Source organism: Lagopus muta, chromosome Z, assembly GCF_023343835.1.
Source record: "Lagopus muta isolate bLagMut1 chromosome Z, bLagMut1 primary, whole genome shotgun sequence".
Lineage (NCBI taxonomy): Eukaryota > Metazoa > Chordata > Aves > Galliformes > Phasianidae > Lagopus > Lagopus muta.
Window position 1 is genome coordinate 56,650,694 of NC_064472.1, and position 24,980 is coordinate 56,675,673.

Genomic DNA, 24,980 nt, shown 5'->3' on the forward strand with positions numbered 1-24,980 from the left:
AGACAGGTTAACAGAGTCTCTGTTTCTCAGAGAGCACTGAGCAGAGATCTCGTAATGTGAAACTGCAGGAAGACTAGAAAATAACACTAGTATAATAAAAAATCCAATACAGTAAAAATTACCTACAAATATGCATATTCAGTATCCCCAGTGAGAGGTAATCAACGCAGTGAAGTGCAGCCAGAACACAGGAGATAGAAGGACAGAAATGCTGGGGTTTGACTTCTGCTGAAAGTATTCTTAGTGAACCCTCCCGACATACATTCTCCATCTCAAACAGTGATAACACTGTGGTATTCCTCACTGATATGTGTGCATTTTCCTAAAATGTCTATTTAATTTTGTGGTCAAATATGAAAACAGTGTAGAGTAATGTGTTTCTGAATTGCTGTGGAAGCATTCATAGGGCTGCCTGTGGAGCTTTTTAGCTTTATTTAAAACTACAAAATTTGTGGTTCCATCTGCCAGATATTCTGTATAAATGGGAAACGTGCTTTTCCAAGAGGGGTGCTTTTTCTTTCGTGATTTTGACACCATATTTTTTCATTTTACAGACCTTATATAATCCATTTTAATAGTATGTTAGACACGGGGATTGAGAGGTGAAAGATTTGTTGGCAGTACATTGGCAATCATTATTTAGGAGATACAAAGAAGCAGGAAAACGTTAGTATAATTCCTTGGCGATCTTTTTCTGTTTAATAAATATTCAATTAAAAGAAAGGGATTTTGTTGGAAGCCGTTATACGCTCTAGACTATATTTACTGTTTGCAGTCAATGTACAGAAAGATTGATAATGTCAATCTGTATTGTTATGTGAGTTAAGTCTCTGAAAGCATTTGTTTTTATAGATCTAACAGTTTCAAGCATCAATCTTATATGAAATTTGGGTACGCATTGTCAGCCTCTTCAATTAAGCTTGCTAAATGAGCTCTATATTAGTGGTTGGGCTTGCAACAAAGCAACAAACCTCCTGCACTATGTATGTCTAGACATTGAACTGGTTCTATTAGAACATGGGATTAGTATATCTAATTTATATCCCTCTCTTCCTGCTCTTCTTCAAATATGAAAAGGAACTAACTGCTGCAGAGACATTTCAGTATGGAGAAATTACAGGTTGATGCTTTAGATGCGTCCTGCTTCCTGCTTTTATTTTCACTCTGGAAGCACAGAGGAATTACCAGGGTATTCATTACTGGCTAATCTAGCTGCCAAATGGTAGGGCAGGTGCGTGACCTTCTGCAGCCATCCTTCTCTGCTCTCCTAGTGGCTCTTCTGGAGTAACAGAATCCAGCTGAAATAACTGGATTGCCTTGGTCACATTAGTAGCCACAGCCTGATTCCTGGGCACTGACTTCCTTGTAGCCTTGCTAAGCACTCTACATACCCTGCTGTCATTCTCTGTGTGTGTAAAGAGGAGAAGGAGCTGATAAAGCCATGACACTTAGATGTTCAGCAAAGTGGGTGCCCAGCAGAAGCACCAGGTGTAGTCCTAAGAAGAACTAAGGTGTTGCTTTAGCATCAGGGTAGCAGAGTAGTACTAACTGCTTGTGCTCAGAAATTCCAGTGTAACAACGGGCCTGTGACTTGCCATGCCAGCTGCTACATACACCTAATTATCTCGCTCTTGAACCTCACTAACAGTTTAACTTGGAAACAGTTTGCTTCTGTTGCCTTCTCTAAATAGCTCTGCTGCATGGTACTGTGAAACCATCCTGAGATTTCCCTCTGCAGGTAGGTGACTGTGTTTTGTTCAGAGATTAATTGAGTGCTGAGACCTTTTGCAAGTAAATGTATTATCCAAGCAGTAAGTGGTTCATTATTTTTACTGCATCAAACTAGAGAAAGAACAGTAGCATTCACTTACTGACTTGGGGATTGCTTGCTAGTAATCATAATCCAAAATTAGAGAATTTAAATGTTAATGATCAAGATTATTGTGAGCTCTTGTTCCAGTATGAAATGTGAGTATCTGAAATATTTTATCTGCCTAATTTTTGAGTCAAAAAAGTAAATTCCACTCAAAATAACCTTAGAACCAATTTCTTTATGATTTTAAAAGGAGCCACTAAAAATGCCACAAAGTCATAATTGATTTGTAATTAGGAGCTTTCTCTCAGTGGAGTACTAACAGTGTTATTAGGTAAGCATGAATTGGGAAAAATATATGAATTGAAAATTACATTTAAGAAGCAGGGTTCTGATAAGACCTAGATGTATAACTTCTCTCTTTTACAATTCCATTGAAAATCCTATTGTGGAACTTAATAAATGGAAAAGCCACAACCACCTTCATCTAGGTTTGATCAAATGCTTTTTTTTTTTTTTTTTAATTCTAAGAAATGGATTTTAAAATGTCCTGTTTGCATATCTCACTCAAAAAAACATTTCCTTTGTTTATTTAGTTGTATTATCTAACTACTAAATAGTGCTTTTACTCATAGCAACATGAAAACAGCTAAGACTGAGTGAAATGCAGCTTATTTACTCTTTGTCAGCAAAGTCACTTATTAATCATAAAGCTAGTTATCTGTACAAGCTCACTGAAGACTAAAGTAGTTATGCAGAAGAAGGAAGGAGCCATATTCACTCCCTAGTCCCTTTGGCTAAGCAGCAAGGAAAATGGTTATCTGTGAAATGAATGCATGCTTTGCAGTCATTTGCTCCTGCTGTTCTGAGTTCATTTTTCAGCTCTGCTTTCATGATCTGTTCAGTTCTTCCTTCCACTGAAAGCCTTGGGAATTTTACTCTTGATTTCACTGGAAAACAGGACTGTATCCTAATTATTTTGATTTAAGGAATAATAAGTTCAGTGGTTCATGTAAAATACTGCATTCTGTTGCTTGCTTAGTTATAAGTGACTAATTTGCATCTCACAGAAGTGCTAGTCATCTCAAATTTTTATTATTTGGAACAAGATCATAATTAGAAACTGGGAGGAGCAGAAAGATTCTCAGACAAGAATTTCAGTGTAAATCATTTCCACTTTTTGCCGATGTGTTCTTTTGTGGACTGATGAAGTAAAATACTTTGCTGGGGGAAGAAAAATGTTGTGTGCATTAATCCTGTGAAAAAGCTGTGTTCCTTCCCTTTGTCTGAACAGGTAAGCATCTGAACTTGCTGTGAGTTAGTCACAGCAGATGTGGTTTGGAGAAAGGGGACACATGCCAACCTGGTACCATTGCCAAGATGTTGGCGCCTTAGAAGAGGGAGAACAGTTGAAGTGCAGAAAACCATTTCACTTCCATTTCTACCTGACTCCCATCAACCACAAGAATACCTCAGTGTGGCATATTTGGCCCATGTAGGTTGATGTGGGATGGCCATCCCTTGTAATGATGTGGCCCTAGCTAATCTCCTTTGACAGGAACATAGTATATTGCTCATGTGAGCCTAAGAACACAGCGTTCTCCGGAGGGTGGTTAAGCTGGTTTTGCAAAGGTTTTTGATAGCACAATTTTTATATTGCTCTGTATGTTTCTGGTTGTGGGCAGCGGTGCACTCTGACACTTTTTGTGCTCTTTATGAGGAGAGCTGGCTCCATCTGATCATCTACTGTACGGGTAGGCAGCTTTGTGGAGGGGTGCTGAAGTCTTTCTTTTCTGCCTTGACAGGCAGACCTTGTGGAAGGGCGCTGGAAGGCCAACAAGAGATGAAGCTGTCTTGAAACTACTTAATGGAGTCTTAAACAATTAGAACAAAGTGTGTTAAAACAAAGAAACTTCTACATCTGAGGTGAACTACTGCAAACACTGAGCATCATTAACACACAGCAGGATATATAGAGGTGGTAAAGAAAAGCATTCCTAGTTTCATCACTGCACCAGTAATCAGTTTTCTAACACAAAGTGGAGATTTGTGAATATAAAGAGTGAAGGAATCAGGATGTGTTTTGCCTGAGAATGAGCTCCTCTGCTTTTTCTTGCAGGAATTCTGCAGCAGTGGGTCATGGGTGTTTCTGCTATGCGCTGATGCGTTCCATCCCAGTTGCCATCTACATCGTTTTGGTAACAGGCCTGCGGTACCACCTGTTCATATGGAGCGTCTTCTCGCCAAAGCTGCTTTATGAGGGAGTGCATGTGTTCATCACAGCCGCTGTCTGCTTGTTCTTTACAGCCATGGACCAGAACCACTCTCAGAAGGTGCAAGACTGAAAACAAGTGTGTAGCGCACAGTTCTGTACTGCAATGCCTTGTGTGTCTCTGGAATGGAAGAAGGACGACAGTGGTTTCAAATTGTTGTGCAGAGTGTGAAGAACAGTGTTGTGTATTTTAGCCAGTTCCACATAGGGCTTGAAGGGCTTGTCCCGTGTTACAGTTTGCTTTAAAAATGCTGAATTGAAATAAACTGTTTTATCTTATCATAGATAATTCTGTTCTTTAGCTGTCATTATGACCATGCCTGAATAACTGATTTGCAATTATCACATGACAGTCAGTTTTGCTATATGCCAAATATCGAGTTGTATTTTTAATATGTAACTTGGAAAGATATCTAACACTGATTTTTTTTCCCCAATTCTTTAATGAATTTGGAGGCTAGATTTAAATGAACTTTCTTGAGTTTTAAAGAAAGGTACTCTCTTTGGTAAAAAGATGAACACTATGTCTCATATTAAGTCATTCTTGAGCTTCTGGCTTTTTTTCATCAGTTTTTATATCTGGCTCTTTTCACTGACTTGGAAGATGAAGAAGCAAAAGTTCATTAAATGCTGCCCCCCCCAGATCTTGTAGCCTTATATATGGGTTACGCTAACCCTAAATCAGAAATCTGTATCTATTTGTAAATGTGAATGTGGTTTCTTTTTTTCCAAGACACTGACAATGAGAGATTTTTGTTTCACATATCTATATAATAAACATGTAGGAACAAGGCACTAGTAAAGGCAGTGAGTGTAGACAAAAAAAACACCCAAAACACTAAGTGAATTGATCATAGAAACTTGAAAAAAGGCCTAACTGTTCAATGTTTTTGGTTTAATTAAAATAATTGCATACACATAAATGCAATTTGAATTTCAAAAGGTGGTTCTTGATGTAGGTATGAAGCAGCTGATCACAGGCACTGAAAAAATATTTTGTACATGTGATTTCTTTTTTAGCTTCTTAGACGATGGCATATTAAAAATATGCAAGATGTCTTGTTGCTGTTCAACAGAGCTCATTAGCTATAAGTTTTGTTTTGTTCCTTGTGTATCAAACATATAATTAAATAATTCATACAGATATCTCAGGTAAGAGACTTTTTTGCTTTTTTGTTGTTTTTTTTTGTTTTGTTTTGTTACCTAGACAGCATTTTTATCAAAGGCAGTATTTTCTTCTTGAGTGCAGTCATTAACTGTGATAGATTTCCATCTGCATTTCTGTACTTCAGGCACTGGATGAGAAACAGTAATGGACTGACAAAGTAATGAATCTTCTACAGAGTTCATTTACTGCTAAAACATTGCACTTCTTTTTATTAACATTTAATTGGTAAACCAGGTTGGTGGCTGCTGCACTGAAGGTTTGGTCATGTTTTCTAGTTTGGAGAGTTGTAAACCATGAGCAGGGGCAAAGCTCAGTGGGCTAAGGTGCCAGAGGGATACCAGGTATGTCTACATCACCTTCCTCTTAGTGTCATATGTAGCCACCACACAATCCTGACCGCATTTTCCTTGCTCCTGTCAGGAAGGTAGACACTGATAGGTATCCTGATCATCAGGATAAAGGAAAGACTGATCATCAGTCTTTACTTTTATTTTTTCCCTCATGTTTTTGTCCGTGTTAGCAACCATTAGGATTTGATTTAAATATATTAGAGGTATATCAAAAGAGGAGCTCATGGAGAGATTCACTGTTTGCTGAAAATCTGAAATTAAAATGCTTTTAAGCCCTAGGTCAGTGACAGCACATTTATAAGGATCACTTAGATGGTTTTCATATTGTATTTCAGCAAGTCTCTAAAAAACAATTTTCTGGTATTTATACATGGCACCTATATTAATAATAGGCCATCCTGATCACTAGTGAAATTTTGTTTTGGACTGTATGACAGTAAAAATTGAAGAGTTCTTGCTGTGCTGTGCTGTTCACCTATCTGCTGGGTCTGGAGCATCATTCACTGTGACCTCTTATGAGCTTGAAAATTCAGTGTTTTAGATAAACTGTTTTTCATTTAACTTGTGGACATGATGGATGGAAATCACACTGCAGCTGCAGGGAAAGCCAGAGGAGGACATTGGGGTAGGAAGCACACCATCACAATGGAATATTGAAAATAGTTTGTGTTTGGCATGTCCTATGCTTGTACCATGGTCATCACTCTCAGTAATTGTCTGGTAACTTGTTGCCTAGCAACAGGATGGGGATTATTAAAACCTCTGTTTACTTGGTTAAATCGTAAGCAATTCCTAATGCTACTATAGAAGGTGTATCTAGGTGGTTTGCCTCAAAGGCAAAGGTGGTAATGATGAGATGAGAGGGGTTAGGGAGAAGGTGCTTCTGGGGTGCAGAATCTTAAAGCAATCGGGGATTTATTGGTTACAATCACAGTATCCTTCATTCCGTACTAATTTTGATTGCTGTTCCTAGTCTATCTATGGGACAGTATCTAACATTTGGGTCTAAATTGGTCTGTGTATTAATTCTGAATTTCTTTGGATTGCTTAATTAATCATACTGTTTCCTTTCTCTGAAACTGAAAAATATTCATAACATAATCCAAGAGGAAACAAATGGCCTGGAAAAACTGTTATCTCAGTCTTCAGGATAGGAAGGAGAAATTTTGACCACAATTCTATGAGGTGTTAACACGAGTACAGATAATACCTCCAGAAAAATGGTGCTTTTGGCTTCAAAATCATCAGTTTTCTTCTCCCTGACCTTTGTGTTCGACTCTCTCGACTCGAGTGAATTAAATTCTGTTTTGACTCTTTACCAACTCTTGGGCTGCATACAAAGCTGAGGCAGGGAAGAAATGAGTGGGTTCTCACCTCAGGCAGATGAACTGAAAAATCACCTAAAAAATGATCTTATTTTTAACAAAGTTTTGTCAGTTCATCTAAGATTGCAGATGTTTTCACACAGGTTCTCATTGTACAGTAGTTAGCTTCTCCCCTCCCCTCCTAATTCCTGCTGCCCTTGTCATGATCATTATGCCAAGATTGCCAAGATCGTCATGCTGATCTTCTCCAAAGCCCTCAGGCAAAGAGAAATGAGTGAAGCAGCAGTGGAACATGAACAGTTTCTGCTGTCCTGAGTGTTCTGGTCTCTGAGGCTCAAGTTCTCAGTGGGTCTCTGCTCCAGTGTGATATCAGCCCTAGCCTGCAGCTTCCTCAGGAGTGCTCTATGCACAAGGACAGACTTTGCTGCTGCAATGAAGTTTTGGCACACAGTAGCTTTTTCCACTCAGCATCTTTACTGGTCAGAGCAGCGTTCATCCAGTTAATGGAGACCAGTGTGTTCCTCAGTTTTGGTCAGTCGACCAAAAAAGTAATTCCTCTTACTTGTATTTCACACAGTATAACTCCATATTTCTTCTCTGTAGAGAAAGCCACGTTCTCCACATAAGCCAGCAGAGCACTGTAACTGTGTCCCAGCCCTTGGAGCAGGCAGTGGGCATGCCACTACGCCACTCTCCCGTGTGGTGCTACCAGTAGAATTCGGGGCACTTCTTTTGGAATTTTCCTTAAAACATATGCAGATGGAATTATACTTGTCTCCACAACTGCACTGTCATAGAATAAGAGGATGCAGCAGATGCAACCCTTTGGAGGAACCTGGGGAGACTTCTTCTCGGAGAGCCTGGAGCTTGAGCCAATGGCAGCCCTGCTCCAGGCTGATGGTGCTGCAAGATGGGGCCCACAGGCAGAGGACAGCTCCAGGATCCTGGTGAGCAGCAAGGGATCCCGACGTCTATTAGTGAGAGGCCCTGCAGTTTTGGGGGCCCATTATGGCTTGGACCGCTCTTGCAGAGCATGGGCAGCCGGTGTGTCAGAGAGGTCCTTCCCACCCAAATAGTAAACACAGTTACCAGAGGGAGCCCTGCACCCAGACTGGGCTCCCCAGGGTAGCACTGACTAGTGAACACAGTGGAGGCCACAGGGATGAGGAGGCAGGGAGGTTAGATCTAGATGATCTTTGAGGTCTCTTCCAACCCAAGCCATTTTGTGATTTATTGTATGAGGAAGCACTGGAGCGTGACTTTCCAGCGGGGAGACAGTGTGTTTCTGGTAGGCACACACCAGCACAGTGCCATGCTGCACACAACTGCATAGACTAATAAAGAAAGCAGAGATTTTCTGGCACCCACATAAACACACAGCACGTGCAAAACGGTGGGCAACTCTGGCAGCCCAGTCCTGTTCTTCATCCAGCTGTTCAGAGCACTAGGAACACACGGACACAAACCTCTGTCTAGATGGCAGCAGTAAGGCAAACATAACATACATTTACATTCAGCTGGCCTTATTATCCACTTTTTCCTCTGTTTTCCCACATTTGTTCCTTTCCAAGCAATCTTGATGGTTCTATTTCCCCGCTTTGAGTTCTTCCCCTAAGCATCACACAGTAACTCGTGTGTGTTCTCTCAGTCCCCTAAAAGTATCCCATAATATGTTTTAAGGAGTCCCCACATACTCCTCCCATCATGTCCCATTGTGAGCCTCCCATTATGAGCTCTTCAGGCAGCAGCCTCCTTCAGTATGCCAGGGGCATATCATACTGATGTTCTCCACACCAGGGGCAAATGTCTAAGGTCTTAGTGAGAGATTAAATTAATAGTCAAATTAATGATTAAGCACTGAGGTTAGAAGAGATCCTCACCGTGTCTTTGTTCATCTGACCTCTCCAGTCCTTGTGTTAAGTGTGAACAGTCTTTAAAACCACTTGAGTTCACAGAGATCTGTGCTTTGTTTGGCAAGGGACCCTTTGGGCTGCCACCAGTTTGCAGGGCAGATGAGACTCTTCTAAGTGGATAGGGACAGCCCCAAAGGCAACAGCATGGATGGCAGGGTGAAGCACTGCAGGGGAGCCAGAGAGACCTGCTTGCATAGAAAGGGGTTTACTGACAGGAACAGGCCCTTGCTTCCACCCTTGGATATCACAGATTCATTAGGGTTGTAAAACACCCCTCAGATCACCAAGTCTAAGCATCAGCCCATCTCCACCATGCCCACTGACAATATTACTCAGTGCCACATCCACACGGTTCTTGAACACCTGCAGGGACGGTGACTGCACCACCCTAGGGGCAGCCTGTGCCACTGCAGCACCCCTCTTTCTGAACAGAAATTCTTCTCAATATCCAAACTGAAGCACTGCTGGTGCAACTTGAGGCCATCCCCTCTCCTCCTGTTACTGTTACCTGGGAGAAGAGGCCAACCCCCATGCTGCCAGGGGAGGTTCAGGTTGGATATTAGGATAAATTCTACTCTGAAAGAGTGCTTGCTCGTTCTTCTTTACTTTCCACATGTTATGTACAAAATGACCCAAGATAAATTCTGAGATGTTTGAGCCACAGTGTGGAGGCCTGTGCTAAGATGAGACATCCTAGAAAGACCAAGGAGCCATTTCAAGTTATGCAGCTTTCAGATCAATTCCTTGAATCCCGGACTGATTCCTCATTCAGCTTTTTAAGCCTCACAGAGTAGGGAAGAATGGCTTGTAAATACTGAAATTATGATTTCAGGTATTTTCCTATTTGCAGTGATTTAGTATAGTCATAAGTGATGTGACTTCCAGAATACTCTCTCATTTATTTATTTATTCTCATTCTTTCTCTCTCATACTCTTTTTTCTTCCTTTTTTCTCCACTTTCTTCATTCTTTGTCTTCTTTCATTCTATCTGCTTTATTCAGATCATCTTGAAGTGTTTGAGACCCATCTCTTCTTTCTTTTTCTCTCTTGCAGTTGCTGAGTAATGCACGACTTACTTACATGTCTTGTAAAATCATGTTGTTTAGCCTCACAGCATAGACAGAACTGTAAGAATGCCAATATTTTAATTGTAGCACAGAGATTCTTATTAAAACTAATGATTGTGTTTGGAACTTGAGTGTTAATTTTACCTTAATCTAACCAGGAGGATTTGCAAATATGGTCATCACTCCCTCTCTTCCCAGCTGAGACATGACACTCCACAACACTCAGCCAGCTCCTTACTGCATCCTGCCAGGCCTTGGTGTGACCCCAGCATGGTCCCCGAGCCTCAGGAAAGGAACATATCATCCACAGTGGTGTGACAGGGAGTTACTGCTTCAGCTCTCCCTGGCCAACATGGTGCCACAGTCACAGAATGTGCTGCCCTTGGGGTTCCTCATTGCTACACAGGCTCAGAGAGCTGCAACAAGGCAGAGAGCTGTGAGGAGACAAACTTTTGCTGGGCAGCTCCTGGGTTCAAGTCCGCTTGACCCCAGCTGCCAACAGGAGGAGCCTCACTTCCTGCGCCTCCGGTGCTTTTTCCAGGATGTTGGCTAAGGCAGAGGAAAAAGAGGAAAACATTGGAGCTCATTTCCTCAGCCCTGGCTTCCAGTCCTGACCTACAGCTGGAACTTGCTTGGGGAGCTTCAGGGAGGGGCTTTATGCATCAAAGCTTGACAGATTTGTTTTTAAAACTTCGTAAGGAACTCGATGACAGGTTGCAATTAAAAGCTCTTTGCCCCGATCTGCTGCTTTTAGCCCATGGAATGTGGCATCACGGTGCTGTGGCTCAGTTGCTGGAGCCAGCCCCAGCAGGGATGAACCAGAAAGCTGAGTGCCTGGCAGGCTGTGGGGTGCAGGCTGGACTTACCATCCACTTCATCCTGCCTGCATCTCCCTGGGATGCGGCAGTGAGCTGAGCTGAACATTGCCCCATGTGGGCCCAAGACACTCCAGTAGAACCGGCCCCATAGTCCATCTACACACAGGCTGAGGCCCAACTAAAAACAGTCTGCTGCCCTCCTGCATTGCTGACCCACACTAGACAGCCTGGAAAGAGCTGGGGCAGCAAGCTTTGTACTGCTTACTGAGAATGCACTCAATCATAGAACCATAGGATCATAGAATCATAGAATCATAGAATCATAGAATCATAGAATCATAGAATCATAGAATCATAGAATCATAGAATGGCCTGTGTTGAAAAGGACCATAATGATCATCTAGTTTCAACCCTGCACTTGGCCTTATTGAACCTCATTCGGTTTTCATGAGCCCATTTCTTCAGGTCCCTTCTGGATGGCTTCCCTTCCTTCCAGCGTATTGACTGCTCCACTCAGCTTGGTGTCATCTGCAAATTTGTTGGGACAGCACTTGTGACTGGTCACCAGCTGGATTTAACTTCATTCACCACCATTCTCTGGGATCAGCCCTCCAGTCTGTTCTTCACACAGCAAAGAGTGTACTTGCCCAAGCCATAAGCCTGCCCTCCAGAAGTCCAAGATACTGGTTTTGCTGAACCTGTTTTCTATCATTTCGTGTCACTCTGCCCAAGACAGCTTATGACCACCTTACATCCCACCAGTCCTTCTCTGTGAATAGCAGGTTTAGCATGCCACCTCCCTTAGTAGGCTCTTTTACCAGCTGTGTCAGGAAGTTTATCTTCTACACATTCCTGGAACCTCTCAGATTGTTTTTTCTGGGCTGTATTGTGTTTCCAGTGTATATCAGGAAGTTGAAGTCACCCACAAAAACAACGGATAGCAACTGCATGACTTCTGCCTGCTGCTTGAAGAATGCTTCATCTGCCTGTTTGTCCTAGCTAGGCAGTCTATAGAAGATCCCACCAGGATGTCAGCCTTGTTGGCCTCCCCCTGACCTTTAACCATATGGACTTGACCTTATTAGTTCCAACATTGAGCTCTATTGAAACATTCCCTAACTTAGAGATCTTCAACAGCTTCATTTAATTGGACCTGTTGTGGGCAAGTGTTTGTACTGAGTTGAGCTGAATTGCAGAGGCTGTTCCAGACAACATCTTCAAGGATTCTGGGGTTTCATTATGTTTAAGGTTGACTCTCCTATTTTCAATGGAGTCTTTTACAGGGTATTCCTGATGTCAGAGATTTCTATCATTGATTTTGTGGCAAAAAATACTTGTACTTTTGCCATCGCCCTTCCTTCCAGAGAGGTTGCATCCTCTTGGCTTGTTTGATGATGGCACATGTTTCACAGTTATGAATAACCTGTGCAGTGGCATCCATAGTTAAGTCCACCCCTCGGTCTCGGGCCCATTTGTATGTTGCATCTCTCCCTTGATGACCTGAGGTCTCATGGGCCCACCGAGCCAGAAATAATTCACCCTTGTTCTGCCAGTCTAAGTCTATTTGAGCCACCTCAATTCTGGCAGCTCGATCTACCTGATGGTTATTTTGCTGTTCTTCAGTAGCCCGACTCTTGGGCACATGAGCATCTACATGGCGCACCTTTACAACCATATTCTTTATTCGGGCAGCAATGTCTTTCCACAGTTCAGCAGCCCAAATAGGTTTACCCCTTCTTTGCCAGTTATTTTGCTGCCACTGCTGTAACCACCCCCATAAGGCATTTGCCACCATCCGTGAGTCAGTGTAGAGATAGAGCACTGGCCACCTCTCCCGTCCAGCAACATCTAAGGCCAGGTGGACAGCTTTTACCTCTGCAAATTGGCCTTTCCCTTCAGTGGCCTCTGCAACTCTGCAACTTATATATATATAATTATATTAATTTTTTAAAATTAATATTAATTAAAATATTAAATATAAATTTTTATATATATATATTTATATATATATATATATAAAATAAGGGGCCAACATTGCAGCTTAAACATGGTGTTTCATGCTTGGCTTTGATTTTATTTTATCTAGCTTTGCACTTTTACCTCAGATTCAAGAAGCAAGAGTCCCTGGAAGAAGGAAAGATCCTATGCCCTCTGCTCTTAAAACATGCCATTTTCCCTCTGGTCCTGCTGTTGTGAAACAGACAATCCCCCAAAATGTTCAACTCTCCCACCAAGCCTGAGATGGGAGCTCTGGCTCAGCTGTGATCTCTATAGGCCCAATTCAGTGTTCATGGAGTGGTGCACATTCAGGTGATTTACATTCTGAAGCTGTTTTTCCATCTGAGAACTAGGCCTGTGGACACTAATTCCTGCATTTTGCCTGAGGGGGAATGTATGTAAGGTCATCCTGAAGGACCTATTAACACCTAGTATTTTAACACCTAGTATTTGGTAAAACCCTTGAGTTGCTATCAGGGCAACCATGTTTTTCAGCAGGTGTCTCCTCCACTCTGTAACACTGCTGTCCTTCCCAGCTCCTCTCAATGAGGAGGACACATGTTCAGCATCACATTAGCTTAAACTGAAGATTAAATTTGATCCATAGCTCAAAACAACACACTTTTTGCACAAGGCTGTTGTTATATCAAGAACGAGGCTTCCAGGTAGACGGGCTTCACTAAGGATAGCATTTAGTCTCTAAATTGGCTATAAATGATAAAGCTTTCATCTGTTATGGTTTTTTTTTATTCCTCTGATTTTTTCATTGCAATGTATTTAGCAATATCTACTGCAAAACCACTGGTGATGCAGAACACATGCAGCAAATGTGCACCCAGGCTTACATGGTTCAGCATTTCCCTTTTATGAAAAATGGAAGCTGACTGCACAGCACTTTCTGGATGTAGAACTTCACAATGGGTCAAAATAACCCTACATCACCCCAAGCATCTGTCATGCTGCTGAAGCTGTTTGTGAAGAAGCTGGTCTCTGGTCCCAGAGGTGGTGCTGGAGAGTTTAGGCCTGTTGGTTTGTCTCAAGTTAATTAGCCACCATTTATGCAAAGCAGTTGCTGAGTAAAGTTAGTGTGCAGGTCCTTTCTGTGGCAGGGCATAAGGACAAATTAAAGAAGACATGCAGCTGAAGCATGCCTTGGGGCACAGAAATCAACATCTTATTCCCCAGTGGTAGCAAGGACTGCCACAGCTGAAGGTGTATAGTGAGTTTCTTTGCTGTCTGTAGCCCTGCCAAGAATGTGCTTCTGCGGGAGTGAACACCTCCTTTCCGCTCTGAGTGTCAACCGAAAGAGCCCAGCATTGTCTGCTGGAACTCTCAGCTTCCCTCCTGCCCTCCCATAACTCACTGAGATAGCCTGTGGTTCTGTACCACTGAAGGGAGACATGCATATTGCCAAGAAGGCTGCAACACAGCACGCCTTGTAGGCACTTGCACTGAGATGCCTGTGTGTGATAAAACCTTTGGTGAATAGCAGCATGGGACACAGCCTTAGTTTACAAAGCGCAGGCAGGCTGATGCATGAAACACACTGAAAACAAAAGCATGGGGAACTGTTCTCCTCCTCTCACATATTTGGCTCCTGGAGGCAGCTTTCAGAAGGTGTCCTTGTTTCGCATCCTTCAGGTCTGGCAGGAGGCTGGGGAAGTGCTGTGACAGCTGAGATGAAAACCAGGTGGGACAGAAAGAGCACTGCCAGGAAGGTGCAGGGACAAAACAAGTAAGAGACTGTAGGCAGCAGGGAGGGTGCAGCAAATCGCATCTGCCCTTGTCACACACATAGCATCTCTGAGTGAGCCAAATGAAGCCATTTTATGAAAACCCCAGGGGAAAAAAACTGACTGGGAGCAGTACTTCATATATACATAAACTTACAATTGCTGCCTTCCAGTTGCTTCTGTCCTAGCATCAGAGAAATAGTCTTACCGGTGTGTGTGAAGGGAGAGGGGACATAGGAACAAACTGCTGACCTGTTTCAGCCAAACCTGAAGAAAAGCAGAGGTCTTAGGATCACTCTGAGTTCCTGTACCTCTGAAGAATCTCAGGGCAGGGCCTTGCTAAGGACATTTGGCTAGCATCCACTCAGGGCAAAAGCAGCTGTCTGTCCAGACCATGCAAGTATACCTTGGGCAAAGCACAGTTGTTGAAAACCAATTTTGCTGCTTCCCCAGGCCCTAGAACAGCTTGCTTTAAATACATACTGAAGAAGTTTCTGCACGCATTCACTCCAGACAGAAAAAAAGCAGCAAGAATTCTTTGGCAAATGTGCCTCAGTAACAGGGCTTGTGATGTAGGCTTAGCTCAGAGTGAGGGCAGTGTCCATAGCTTAGCCTTGTGGTGAAGTCTGGATAGCCAATACCTGTTTTGCCTCCTGAATACAGGTGTAGGGTAAGAGCTGAGATACCTTTTCCATCCTTTTCTGCTTTGCTGCACCTGCTGGTATCTGAGTAAACATCTGCATTTACACTTTCATCTCAAAAAGTGCCACACTACCTGCTGGGACTTGAATGTGAGTCACAGTGAAAGCCTCTTCCCCTCTACAGAGTGTTGTGAGGATGCTCCTGGGGGATGTCTGCTACCAACAGGGACTATAATACAGGGCTCTCCTACCTTAAAGGTAAGCACAAAGATCACAGAATCATAGAATCATCAAGGTTGGAAAACCTCCGAGATCATCCAGTCCTACTGTCCACCTATCATCAATACTTCCAGTGCTGGTCAATCATTCCTTCTGCCTACCTTGGAAAATTCTCGTGTAGAGTCTGCTTGCTTGCCCTGGGTGAATTTGGAAGAACCAATGTTGGATACCAAAAGAGAGCATGCCTAGCAGACAGGTACAGCACAAACAAGCTATTTAAAGCCCAAAATTCTGATGATAAAATACTAGATGATTAGCAAAGTAATTTTACTCCATCTGCAACAAATGCACTCATTTGCATGAAGAGTGCTGTGAACGTAGATGAGCTGGAACAAAAGCACAGAGATTGGGCAGTTTTCCTCTTTGAAGCAGAGATTATAATTAGTTCGTATTTCTGTATGTGATGGTTTTAAAATGCCTTTACTGAATACTGAGCAAGTGTAACTTCTCTGGTAGGGTTTCACCTATTGTGCGATACTTAACTCAAATTGTTGGATCCTCTTCTTTAGACCAACAAGATTTTCTTGCTGTCTTTATACCTGCGTCATCCCCCCTCCCCCGCCCAAGCCTTCTAAAGATATAATTTGCCCAGGATGGGCTTTTTAATAGTATTGTTCAATGGCCTTGCTCCATTCCCACAGAAACCAGGAGAGCTGCGTTCACGCTGCCAAGAGAGCCCTAACATGCAAATCATTTCTAGTTCCTCTCATTGAAATCTTTTGCTTGTCTGATGCTGTATTGTTTGAAATGTCTTAAGTACTCTTAGAAAATAAAGACCAAATCAGTTTAATTTTGCATTTGAAATGTCAGTGTCATGCTGCTTTTATGTAGGCATATGCATACTTAGTATTATTTTCTGAGTGTAATTGCCTTAAGTGCTGTTGATCATGCAAAGAGAATGATGCATCCTCTGACTCAAGGGTTTGAGAATCAAAGATCCAAATCCTGCAAATGCTTAAGCATGTGGAGAAAGCCCTCTCAAGGGAAGATGCAGGCATCCAGCTATTCTTGTATTCAAGGCTGTGGTCCATATTTAGCAGATGGAATCCAGCAGAAGCATACAGCATGTCCTCCCTGAGCAACCTCCCTATTTGTAGGGAGAAGTTCTGCAGGGGGAAGGAGAAGGACCGTTGAGGACAACTGCAGGAAGAAGAGAAAAGGGGATGAAGTATTTGAAATCAAACAGAAATAGCCAGATAGGGCAGAGAAAACAACAAGAAGCCAAATGGACAGAGAACATTTAAGTTCTAAGACTAGGGCATGTGTGAATCAAGGGTCAGAGCAGATCCTTCAGCCTTCTGAAGGCAACATGAAAATGTTAGGTTGAAATTGTTCTTCAAGACGTTTAGGAAAGATTTGTTGTGACTAGCTTCAGCAGAGTATCTTGCTCAATTGAAATACCTAGAAAAGAAGGGTGGGCCTGGAAAATGGGACCAGTCTGAAGAGCAGTAGCATTAATAAGAGCCAACAATTCAGATTCCCTACTTTTACTGTACACCCTATTCTCCATCCCTATTTTGAGAAATACTCATTCATTTCTACATTGCATGATTTCTCATGAGCATTCTCTCACAATTACACTCTTACCGTGATGATCCATTTGTCTTGCCTTTTAATCTTCAGCTTGGTTTGATGACGAGCCATAGCACCATGGGATCCTGCCATAGTGACCCTCTCAGCTACAGATGTATTCAGTAGAAAAACAGGGAGGGATTGGAAAAACTGTAAATGCAGTACACAATATCCAAGGAAATTATATCCTGAGTGTTACGAGAGTTAATAGTATGGAACAATTTCCTTTTTTTTCATGTATGAATGTTTTACAAAAGAGCAATTTTATGGATCTCATTTCACTGAGTTGCTCGCTCCTTAAAGGTAACGTTTGAGGAAAGGCCCTCCCATGCGAATAGAGGAGGTAGGCCTGTTTTAAGAAAGACCAAACCCAAAGTCTTGACAGCAGCTGGGAATTTTTTGTTTTAAAGTGAGAGGGTTTTGCTGGTGAAAGAAAACAACAGCTTTTTGGACTTGTTCTCTTATAGGAACATGCAGGATGACTGCAAGTGGAACTCAGTGTATGCAGTGGCTCGCATTTTACTTTTTTGACAGTTCTCCTACTTCTCGTCTATCTCCTGCTCTCTCTTGCTGTTACTGCTGCAGCTACTGAGTTTTGTGCTACTCAGGTACACATAAGCCAGCCTGAGGGAATATCAATGTCTTGTACTTCTTCCAGCGTCCATCTCACAGCTTTGTCCCTGCCTTTCAGTGCAGTGCATGCGTTTGTTCACCTCTCGTACTTCACATATCTGTGTTGAAAGAAGCCCAGCTTGGATTCAAGAGCAGGGAAGGCTTTACACTGTGATTCTGTGATTCTGTGATTCTGTAATCCAGCAGTGAGGGTGCTGGCAGGCATACTGCCCCACAGAGCACAGCCGGTGCAAGCAGGAAGCTGGCTGATGAGGTGCTGGCAGGGGAGAGTGCAGTTCACTGGGAACTACTTGGAGGACGCCAGAGTGCCAATGGATGAGACTTGATAACTAAAATGGCAGGTGGAGAGCTCTTAATTTGTGCGGCTGGCTCCTTCTGTACAGAAAGATATGCTGTTTCTTCAGGCATGTAAATGCTGGCTTGGGAGTCGTTATTTTTCAAGTGCAAAGCCTTGGCATACGTGGAGCATGAGGGAAGACAGAAAGCCCTTATGTACCATGCTATGCACTGGCACTGCCTGGAGATCTCTGCTGCTTTGTCTCCCAGCAATCTGACCTGGGGGCCTCACATAGTGATGTGTAAGTTGGGTAATGTTGGCTTGAGCCCAGGGGGCTAAGATGCTGGGAACTTCTGAAGGTCCTTGGTAAGAAGGCCGGCCTCTGCAGACACAGCCCTTTGGGTTTGGTTACTGTGCTTGTGCCAAGAGAGCTGCAGTGCGGCGGTCCCACAGCGAGCACAGTGTCAGGGAAGAAGCACAGCCTCGGGCCTGCTGTGGCCGCCCCGTCTCTGGTGGGACTGATCATAGTGGTTTCCAGCAGCAGGCTGTCAGCCTTCAGGCCTCTCCAGTTGTGGGGACTCCTTCCCGACAGGCAGTGTTGCACTGGAGGCCCGAGGAGCTTGGGCCCACCCGGGATGGGAGTGCTCTGCCTGGCAGCTGCTTCTGTGGGGCTGACACAGGTGCTGTACCCTGCTTGCTTTTTGGCAGGCAGCCGCAGCTGGTGGGAGATGTCCTTCAGAGGAGAACAGGGGAATATGCCAAGCAACACCCTCAAAGACACAGGATTTTGACGTTCCTCTGCATAGAAATCTCTTGGCCTTTGCATCTCAATTCGTGCCTGTCTGGGCACAGACAATACCTCGAATCTTGGGAAGGGATAGTTCACAGGAGGCTGTGAAACACCTGCTGAAGGGCAGATGCTTAAAAACACATGTATAAGCTGAGAAGTGCAGTGTGGCTTTCAAAAGGCCAGAGAATTTGACATCTCCCACAGGCTTTAGCAGCAGCAACTTGGAAACAAACTACAAAGCTTCCTAACAGATGTGTCATCTGTGTGCCTGACATCAAGTTTTCACCTCCTTTTTATGTCCTGGTCGAATTTCTCTCTCTCTTCCCAACCACCCTGCGTGTCTCTTTACTACAAAGAAACTTTCAGTCACTTTTCAGTGGGATAGGCAGCCAAGTAGATACGTTGGGCCTTCTGGTCTTGCTTCTGCAAATGAACTTGTCTAGGATGTGACAACATGATGTAAGGTCTGGTGAAGGCTGTGCTTGGCGGCTAGACATTGGTGGGAGCCTAAGCAACGAGCCTATGTTTGGAGACCATAGCTCTGCTTTCCCTGGTGGATGTGCAGCAGGGGTGTGCCAGCTCCTGAGCTAACTCCAGCATTCCACGACCTTCTCAGCAAGCTGTGGCTGAAAACATATGTTTTAAAAATATTTACATAAAAATCCAAGGCACAGCCCCCACCCTCCATTTTTCTAGTGGGGAATTTTTAACTGGACTGACCTGTAGCTCTGTGGTAAGAAGAGATGGCAGCTAGAATTGTCCTGGTGACTGATTTTGCATTTACAAGTTACAATAGAAAACTTTCCAATCTAGAAATATTTTAGCTGGCACTTGTTTAAATTGGATTCTCTTAAAATAGCATGAGTTATTTTAAAAGTCTTTTCTGCCATGCGCTTCTGAGTACCTATTAGGAAATATTAAGGGTGCATTCACTATGCTAAAAAGAATAATGGAGATCTTGGAGCAATCATGTCTGTGTGGGATGCCTAAAGCTTTAACACAGTTTGAAGTGATCATTTCCAAATTAAGATACCTACAGTTGGAAGTGATCATAATGTGACTTTGGCAGTTAAAAGACATAGAGTAGGAAACAGAGGGAGCTGGCAGCATGTATGTGCTCTGAATTATTAGTATTAAGTGTTTATGTGTGCACTCCCTCAGCCCATCACTGTAATATTATTAATATCCATCCAGATATAATTGGTTTAAAAGCTACTCAGTCTAAAAGTCAGTTTCTGTGAAATGAGAACTTCATGCAGAGCTACTAATCTCAGCCAATTTACAGCAAATAATGTTGTTACTTGCTCTTGTATAGCAAGTTTTTTATTGTTTCCACTTATTGTACATAGCAAGAGTGTGAAAACAGTGACCACTACACATCAGAGAGAACATCCTTGTGCTTGAATCTTCATGTTGGATGGAGAGGTATGTGCCAAAGCCATGCGATGCAGAAGCAAGCTTCTGCCTGGTGTAGCTTTGGCTTTTCTGTTGTCCCTTGGGAGCCATGTGATTTTTGGGATCCTTCGTATTTTCTTCTCCCCAGCAACATAACAGAGTTTTGGGCTCGCCAATCAATCTAGAATGGGAGCCCCTTTGGCACCTAAGATTACATCTTCAGGCTGTCACCTGCTTCTCCAGCCTACGGTTATGAGGAGGTGGTCACAGCACTGTGCTCTGTGTGCAGAAGGGAAAGTCACATAAAGAATGAGCATGTGATCCGAGACAGCCAGCACGGCTTCACCAAAGGAAGGTCATGCCTAACTAATCTTGTGGCCTTCTATGATGGAGTGACGGCATTGGTGGACGAAGGGAAGGCGACCGATGTCATTTACCTGGACCTGAGCAAGGCCTTTGACATGGTCCCCCACCACATCCTCATCTCCAAATTGGAGGGAAGTGGATTTGATGGGTGGACGACCCGATGGATAAGCAATTGGTTGAAAGGCCGCAGACAGAGGGTGGTGGTCAATGGCTCTATGTCCAGGTGGAGGCCGGTAACAAGTGGTGTCCCCCAAGGGTCTGTCTTGGGACCGGTGCTCTTTAACATCTTTATTAATGACATCGATGAGGGAATTGAGTGCACCCTCAGCAAGTTTGCTGACGACACCAAGCTGAGTGGTGCGGTTGATACGGTGGAAGGAAGGGATGCCATTCAGAGGGACCTCGACAGGCTGGAGGGCTGGGCTCGGGTGAACCTGATGAGGTTCAACACGGCAAAGTGCAAGGTTTTGCATTTGGGCCAGAAGAACCCCAGGCACCTGTACAGGCTGGGAGGAGCGGTCCTTGAGAGCAGCTCGGCAGAGAAGGACCTGGGGGTCCTGATGGACGAGAGACTGAACATGAGCCAGCAGTGCGCTCTGGCAGCTCGAAAGGCAAATGGGATCCTGGGCTCCATCAGGAGAGGGGTGGCCAGCAGGGACAGGGAGGTGATTGTCCCTCTCTACTCAGCTCTTGTGAGGCCCCATCTGGAGTACTGTGTCCAGGTGTGGAGCCCTCAGTACAAGAAAGACATTGAGATTTTGGAAAGGGTCCAGAGGAGGGCGACTAAGATGATTGGGGGCTGGAGCACCTCCCCTATGAGGACAGGCTGAGGGAGTTGGGCTTGTTCAGCCTGGAGAAGAGAAGGCTGCGGGGTGACCTCATTGCAGCCTATCAATACCTGAAGGGAACCTACACCCAGGAGGGGAGTAAACTCTTCAAAAGGGCTGACGACAGCAGGACTAGGGGAAATGGTTTTAAGTTGAAGGAGGGAAGATTTAGGTTGGATGTTAGGGGGAAGTTCTTTACTAGGAGAGTGGTTAGGCCCTGGAACGGGCTGCCCAGGGAGGTTGTGGATGCCCCGTCCTTGGACGTGTTTAAGGCCAGGTTGGATGGGGTCCTGGGCAACCTGATCTGAATGTGTATGTTTGGTGGCCCTGCTAGGCAGGGGGGTTGGAACTACATGATCCTTGGGGTCCCTTCCAACCCGGGTGATTCTGTGATTCTGTGATTCTGTGATTCTGTGTGACAATAGTGCTCTTAGGGAATATACAGCCAGAGCAGCCACTCACCTCCTGCCCCCTGACCCTAAGGCCAGCTGTGGTGCAGAGAAAGAGGGAAACATACCTCAGGTGGTGTAGGGAAGAGCAGTAGTCCTTCGCAAGTGCATTTTTTGCAATCGTCTGGCAGATAATCTAAAAAGAAAGGAGTACTGTAGTGTGTGGTAACCTGTAAGGATGGTGAAACCAGTGTCCATTTACCAGTTAAGTCTTTGGGCAGACATCTACTTGCAGCTCTACTTGCAGTGCATGATGGACCTTCCTCAGTATGTGTGAGCACATCCCCATTTCTGGCACTCTGTCTGTAGTGTGTGTTCATGTGGACAGTAATTTCCCCAAGCACAGAAGATGAAGAATGACAAAAGGTTGGGCTGAAGTCACAACATGGTAAAGATCTCTTTTTGCTTGGCCTTTTGTTTGAAGCCTACTGGTTGGAGCCAGTAGTAGTGGCATATCCCCATAACTGTTCTCTACTGAGGGTCTTGGGCCCCTTCCTAGTGCTACAGCAGCTCTCCCTAAGTCCACTTTCTTAAGTTACTGAAGTTGCTGCTACATAGCCAAGGAATTGAACACAAAGACATCACGCATACATACACGAGCACCTACAAAAATCTGATAGCTCTGTACAGTTCCTCATTAAAAAAAAAACAAAAAACACAAAATAAAATATGCCCAATCTCCATTTATTCTAAAAAAAAATGACCTTGAGTACATGAACTTAATGATTTGTTTTCCTTATGCATTGTACTAACAGCTATGCTGTTAGAACTGAAGGACAATGTCTGCACTTAGGGCTTTCTACTTACTGCCTCAGCCTTCAAGTTCCTTTGTTTTGTGTGCAGTGCCCTGTAACAACTCTATGTTAACCAAATGAAATATCAATTTTTGTTTTCAGAGTGTCTTGAGTAACAGTGAAGACAAACAGCTTCTGGGAGGTTTTAAAATATTTTTCTAGTTTGACAGGTTCATACAGCAGAAATTTGTTAACAAACAAAAGCCCTGGCTATTGGCACCTCCTGGACATGCTGTAAAAATAATTCAAGCCAAATAGAAATCCACTGTGCTCTTGCTTTAGCTGGACCATAATAAACAGACCTTGAGAGGTTGTTTAAATAGAATTCAGTGGAACTCTTTATCAAAATGTCTTTAAATAAAAAGACTCCAAACAAATGTTTCCCTAAAAAGTGTTTCCCAGTGCTCTCCCTGCCTCAGTGCCTCACTGTATTTCGCACTCACACTTGTGCTAAGCAGTATCTTTAAATTTGCAGTAACTGCTCAAGGAGCACTTTGCATAAAACATCTAATGAGGATGAAAAGTGAGCACGATAACCACAAGTCCCCTGCAGCCCCTCCAAAGCAGATAGTTGATGGGATGGGTGAAGCTGGATGGCCTTGGATGAGAAGCAACCCATTACTGGACAGTTTTGCCCTTGTTGCTATGAAAACTGCTGCCCGAGGTCAGATTATTTGCTGGACAAGGACTGACTCTCCTAAGATGTTTTTGAGAAAGGAGGTGGTTTTTCTTGTGGCTCTCAATGTCAGTGATCTAAAATGGTACTTCAGATAGCACTTAGTTTGCTTGAAGTCCCTGGAACAGCCACAGATAAGATTAAAGCCCTCTGAGGTGTGCTGATTTGGTTTGGGAAATGTTTTGTTGCATGTTTGGGGAAACACAGGTTTGGCAATAGAAAGATTCAGCCTCTTATTCTGTGAAACTGATGTTTGTTTACCCTGTGCTTGAAATGCCCCTGACACCACTCCAGTGATGGACTGCAGAGATGGGACCTGCAAGGGCTGTCTCCAGCTTCTGCTGTCTATAGTCTAAGCAGTCTGTGTAGGGTTGGTGTGGAAAAGGATGTGATCACTAACGGGACTGCTGCTGGAATGTACATTCAGGGGTGAAAAATAAGTAACAATGTACAGGAGGGAAAATAAATAATTAGAGAAATAGGTTGCTTCTATATGAAATGACATGACCCATTTGAGCTGTGTGCAAAACAGACAAACTGGAAAAGCAGAAGTCTTTCAGCTGTCAGCATGAGATCCTAGGCATCAGCATGGAAAAGAGACCCAGCACCAGGGTGGGAGTCAAGGAACAGCATTAGGGTGCTATTCTCTAGGCTTGCTGCTGGAGGGACTGCATCAGAAATACTTTGTTCAACCCCAGAGCCTGCCTGTGTTACAGGCTGTTGCCACTGCTCAAATGTGGTCTGTTGAATAAAAGCAGCATCTCAAGTCAGCTTGGATGGATGGACTTTTGTCTGTTCTGCTGGGGACTGGCACATCCATACTTCGTGGCAGATAGCTCTTGTGTCCTTTGGATCCCATGCACTGTTGCTATTTCCCTCAAAACAGGAAAACTCAGCAGTGATATTCTGTGGGATGATGACAGGGAGCAGTGCTGACCGTAAGGCTCCCAGGACTGCCTGTCTGTCTGGAGAAGACAGTGGAAAATATCAACCTGCCAACTGTGCGCAAGTTTCTTCTGAGCAGGAGCTGGATGGCATGAAATCGTTACAACCAGCCTGGGATCAGAGACTGGGAGTGAAACAAACTGAGTACCAAGGCCTGGACTATCAACGTGGCTTTGCCTGCAGCTGCTTTGAAGCACTACTTCACTGCTATTGCTGCACCAGGCTGTACTAATGCTTTATAAAACCTCACACAAAAGCCCAGTAGGGTTTTCCTTTCTATCCAAATGGTCAAATTTTCTTGTTATCTCAAAGATTAACTCCAGTGCTCAGACATCTATGTAGTTTTCTTTCCCAGCAATGGGAGTAGTTGATGCCATCTCTGAGACACTGTATGACTTCTCGAATGAAAAGGGAAAACACAGACATTTTCTGTGAGCTGCTCTGCTGCACTTCTCAGTAAAACATGGTATTTGTTCATAGCAAACCCCTGCTATGCCAAGGAGAGGATGTTCTGCTCTCCTTGGTGAAATATGTACTGTATTGCTGAAGTCCTGTAAAAAAGATATTTTCTGCTTGCAAGGGAGCTTTGAAAATCAGCTGGATTCAACCTTTCCTCTCTTGGTACGAACTGAGAGGAATACTGAATGCATGATGCAAGTTGCTTTTATACTCAATTTTCTTCCCTTTTTAAACACATTTCACTTAGATAATAGGAGGGACTATTTATTATCCAAAGCTGTAATGCTCCTCCAAGCAGAACTGTGATGCTGGCTCTCTCTCTGGCATGAACATCTCAGACTGGAGGGTGTAGATTGGGGTGATGTGCACCACTAGCAAACTCATAGCCTCTTGGCAACAGAAAGCCACTCTCACAAATGT

The 24,980-nt window shown here is 43.7% G+C and overlaps 1 protein-coding gene across 4 annotated transcripts in view; it reads left to right on the forward strand.

Moving 5' to 3' along the window:
* The window catches only part of PIGG (phosphatidylinositol glycan anchor biosynthesis class G), an 85,382-nt gene extending 80,153 nt beyond the window's left edge, over window positions 1-5,229 (forward strand). Inside the window, exons 13-14 of one of the 4 annotated variants that reach the window (XM_048930833.1) lie at window positions 3,619-3,739; window positions 3,933-4,043. In XM_048930833.1, the coding sequence (XP_048786790.1) occupies window positions 3,619-3,700 (82 nt within the window). In that variant the 3' untranslated portion in view covers window positions 3,701-3,739; window positions 3,933-4,043. The other 3 variants (XM_048930831.1, XM_048930834.1, XM_048930832.1) reach the window with 3 other exon arrangements.
* The last annotated feature ends 19,751 nt before the right edge of the window (window positions 5,230-24,980 follow it).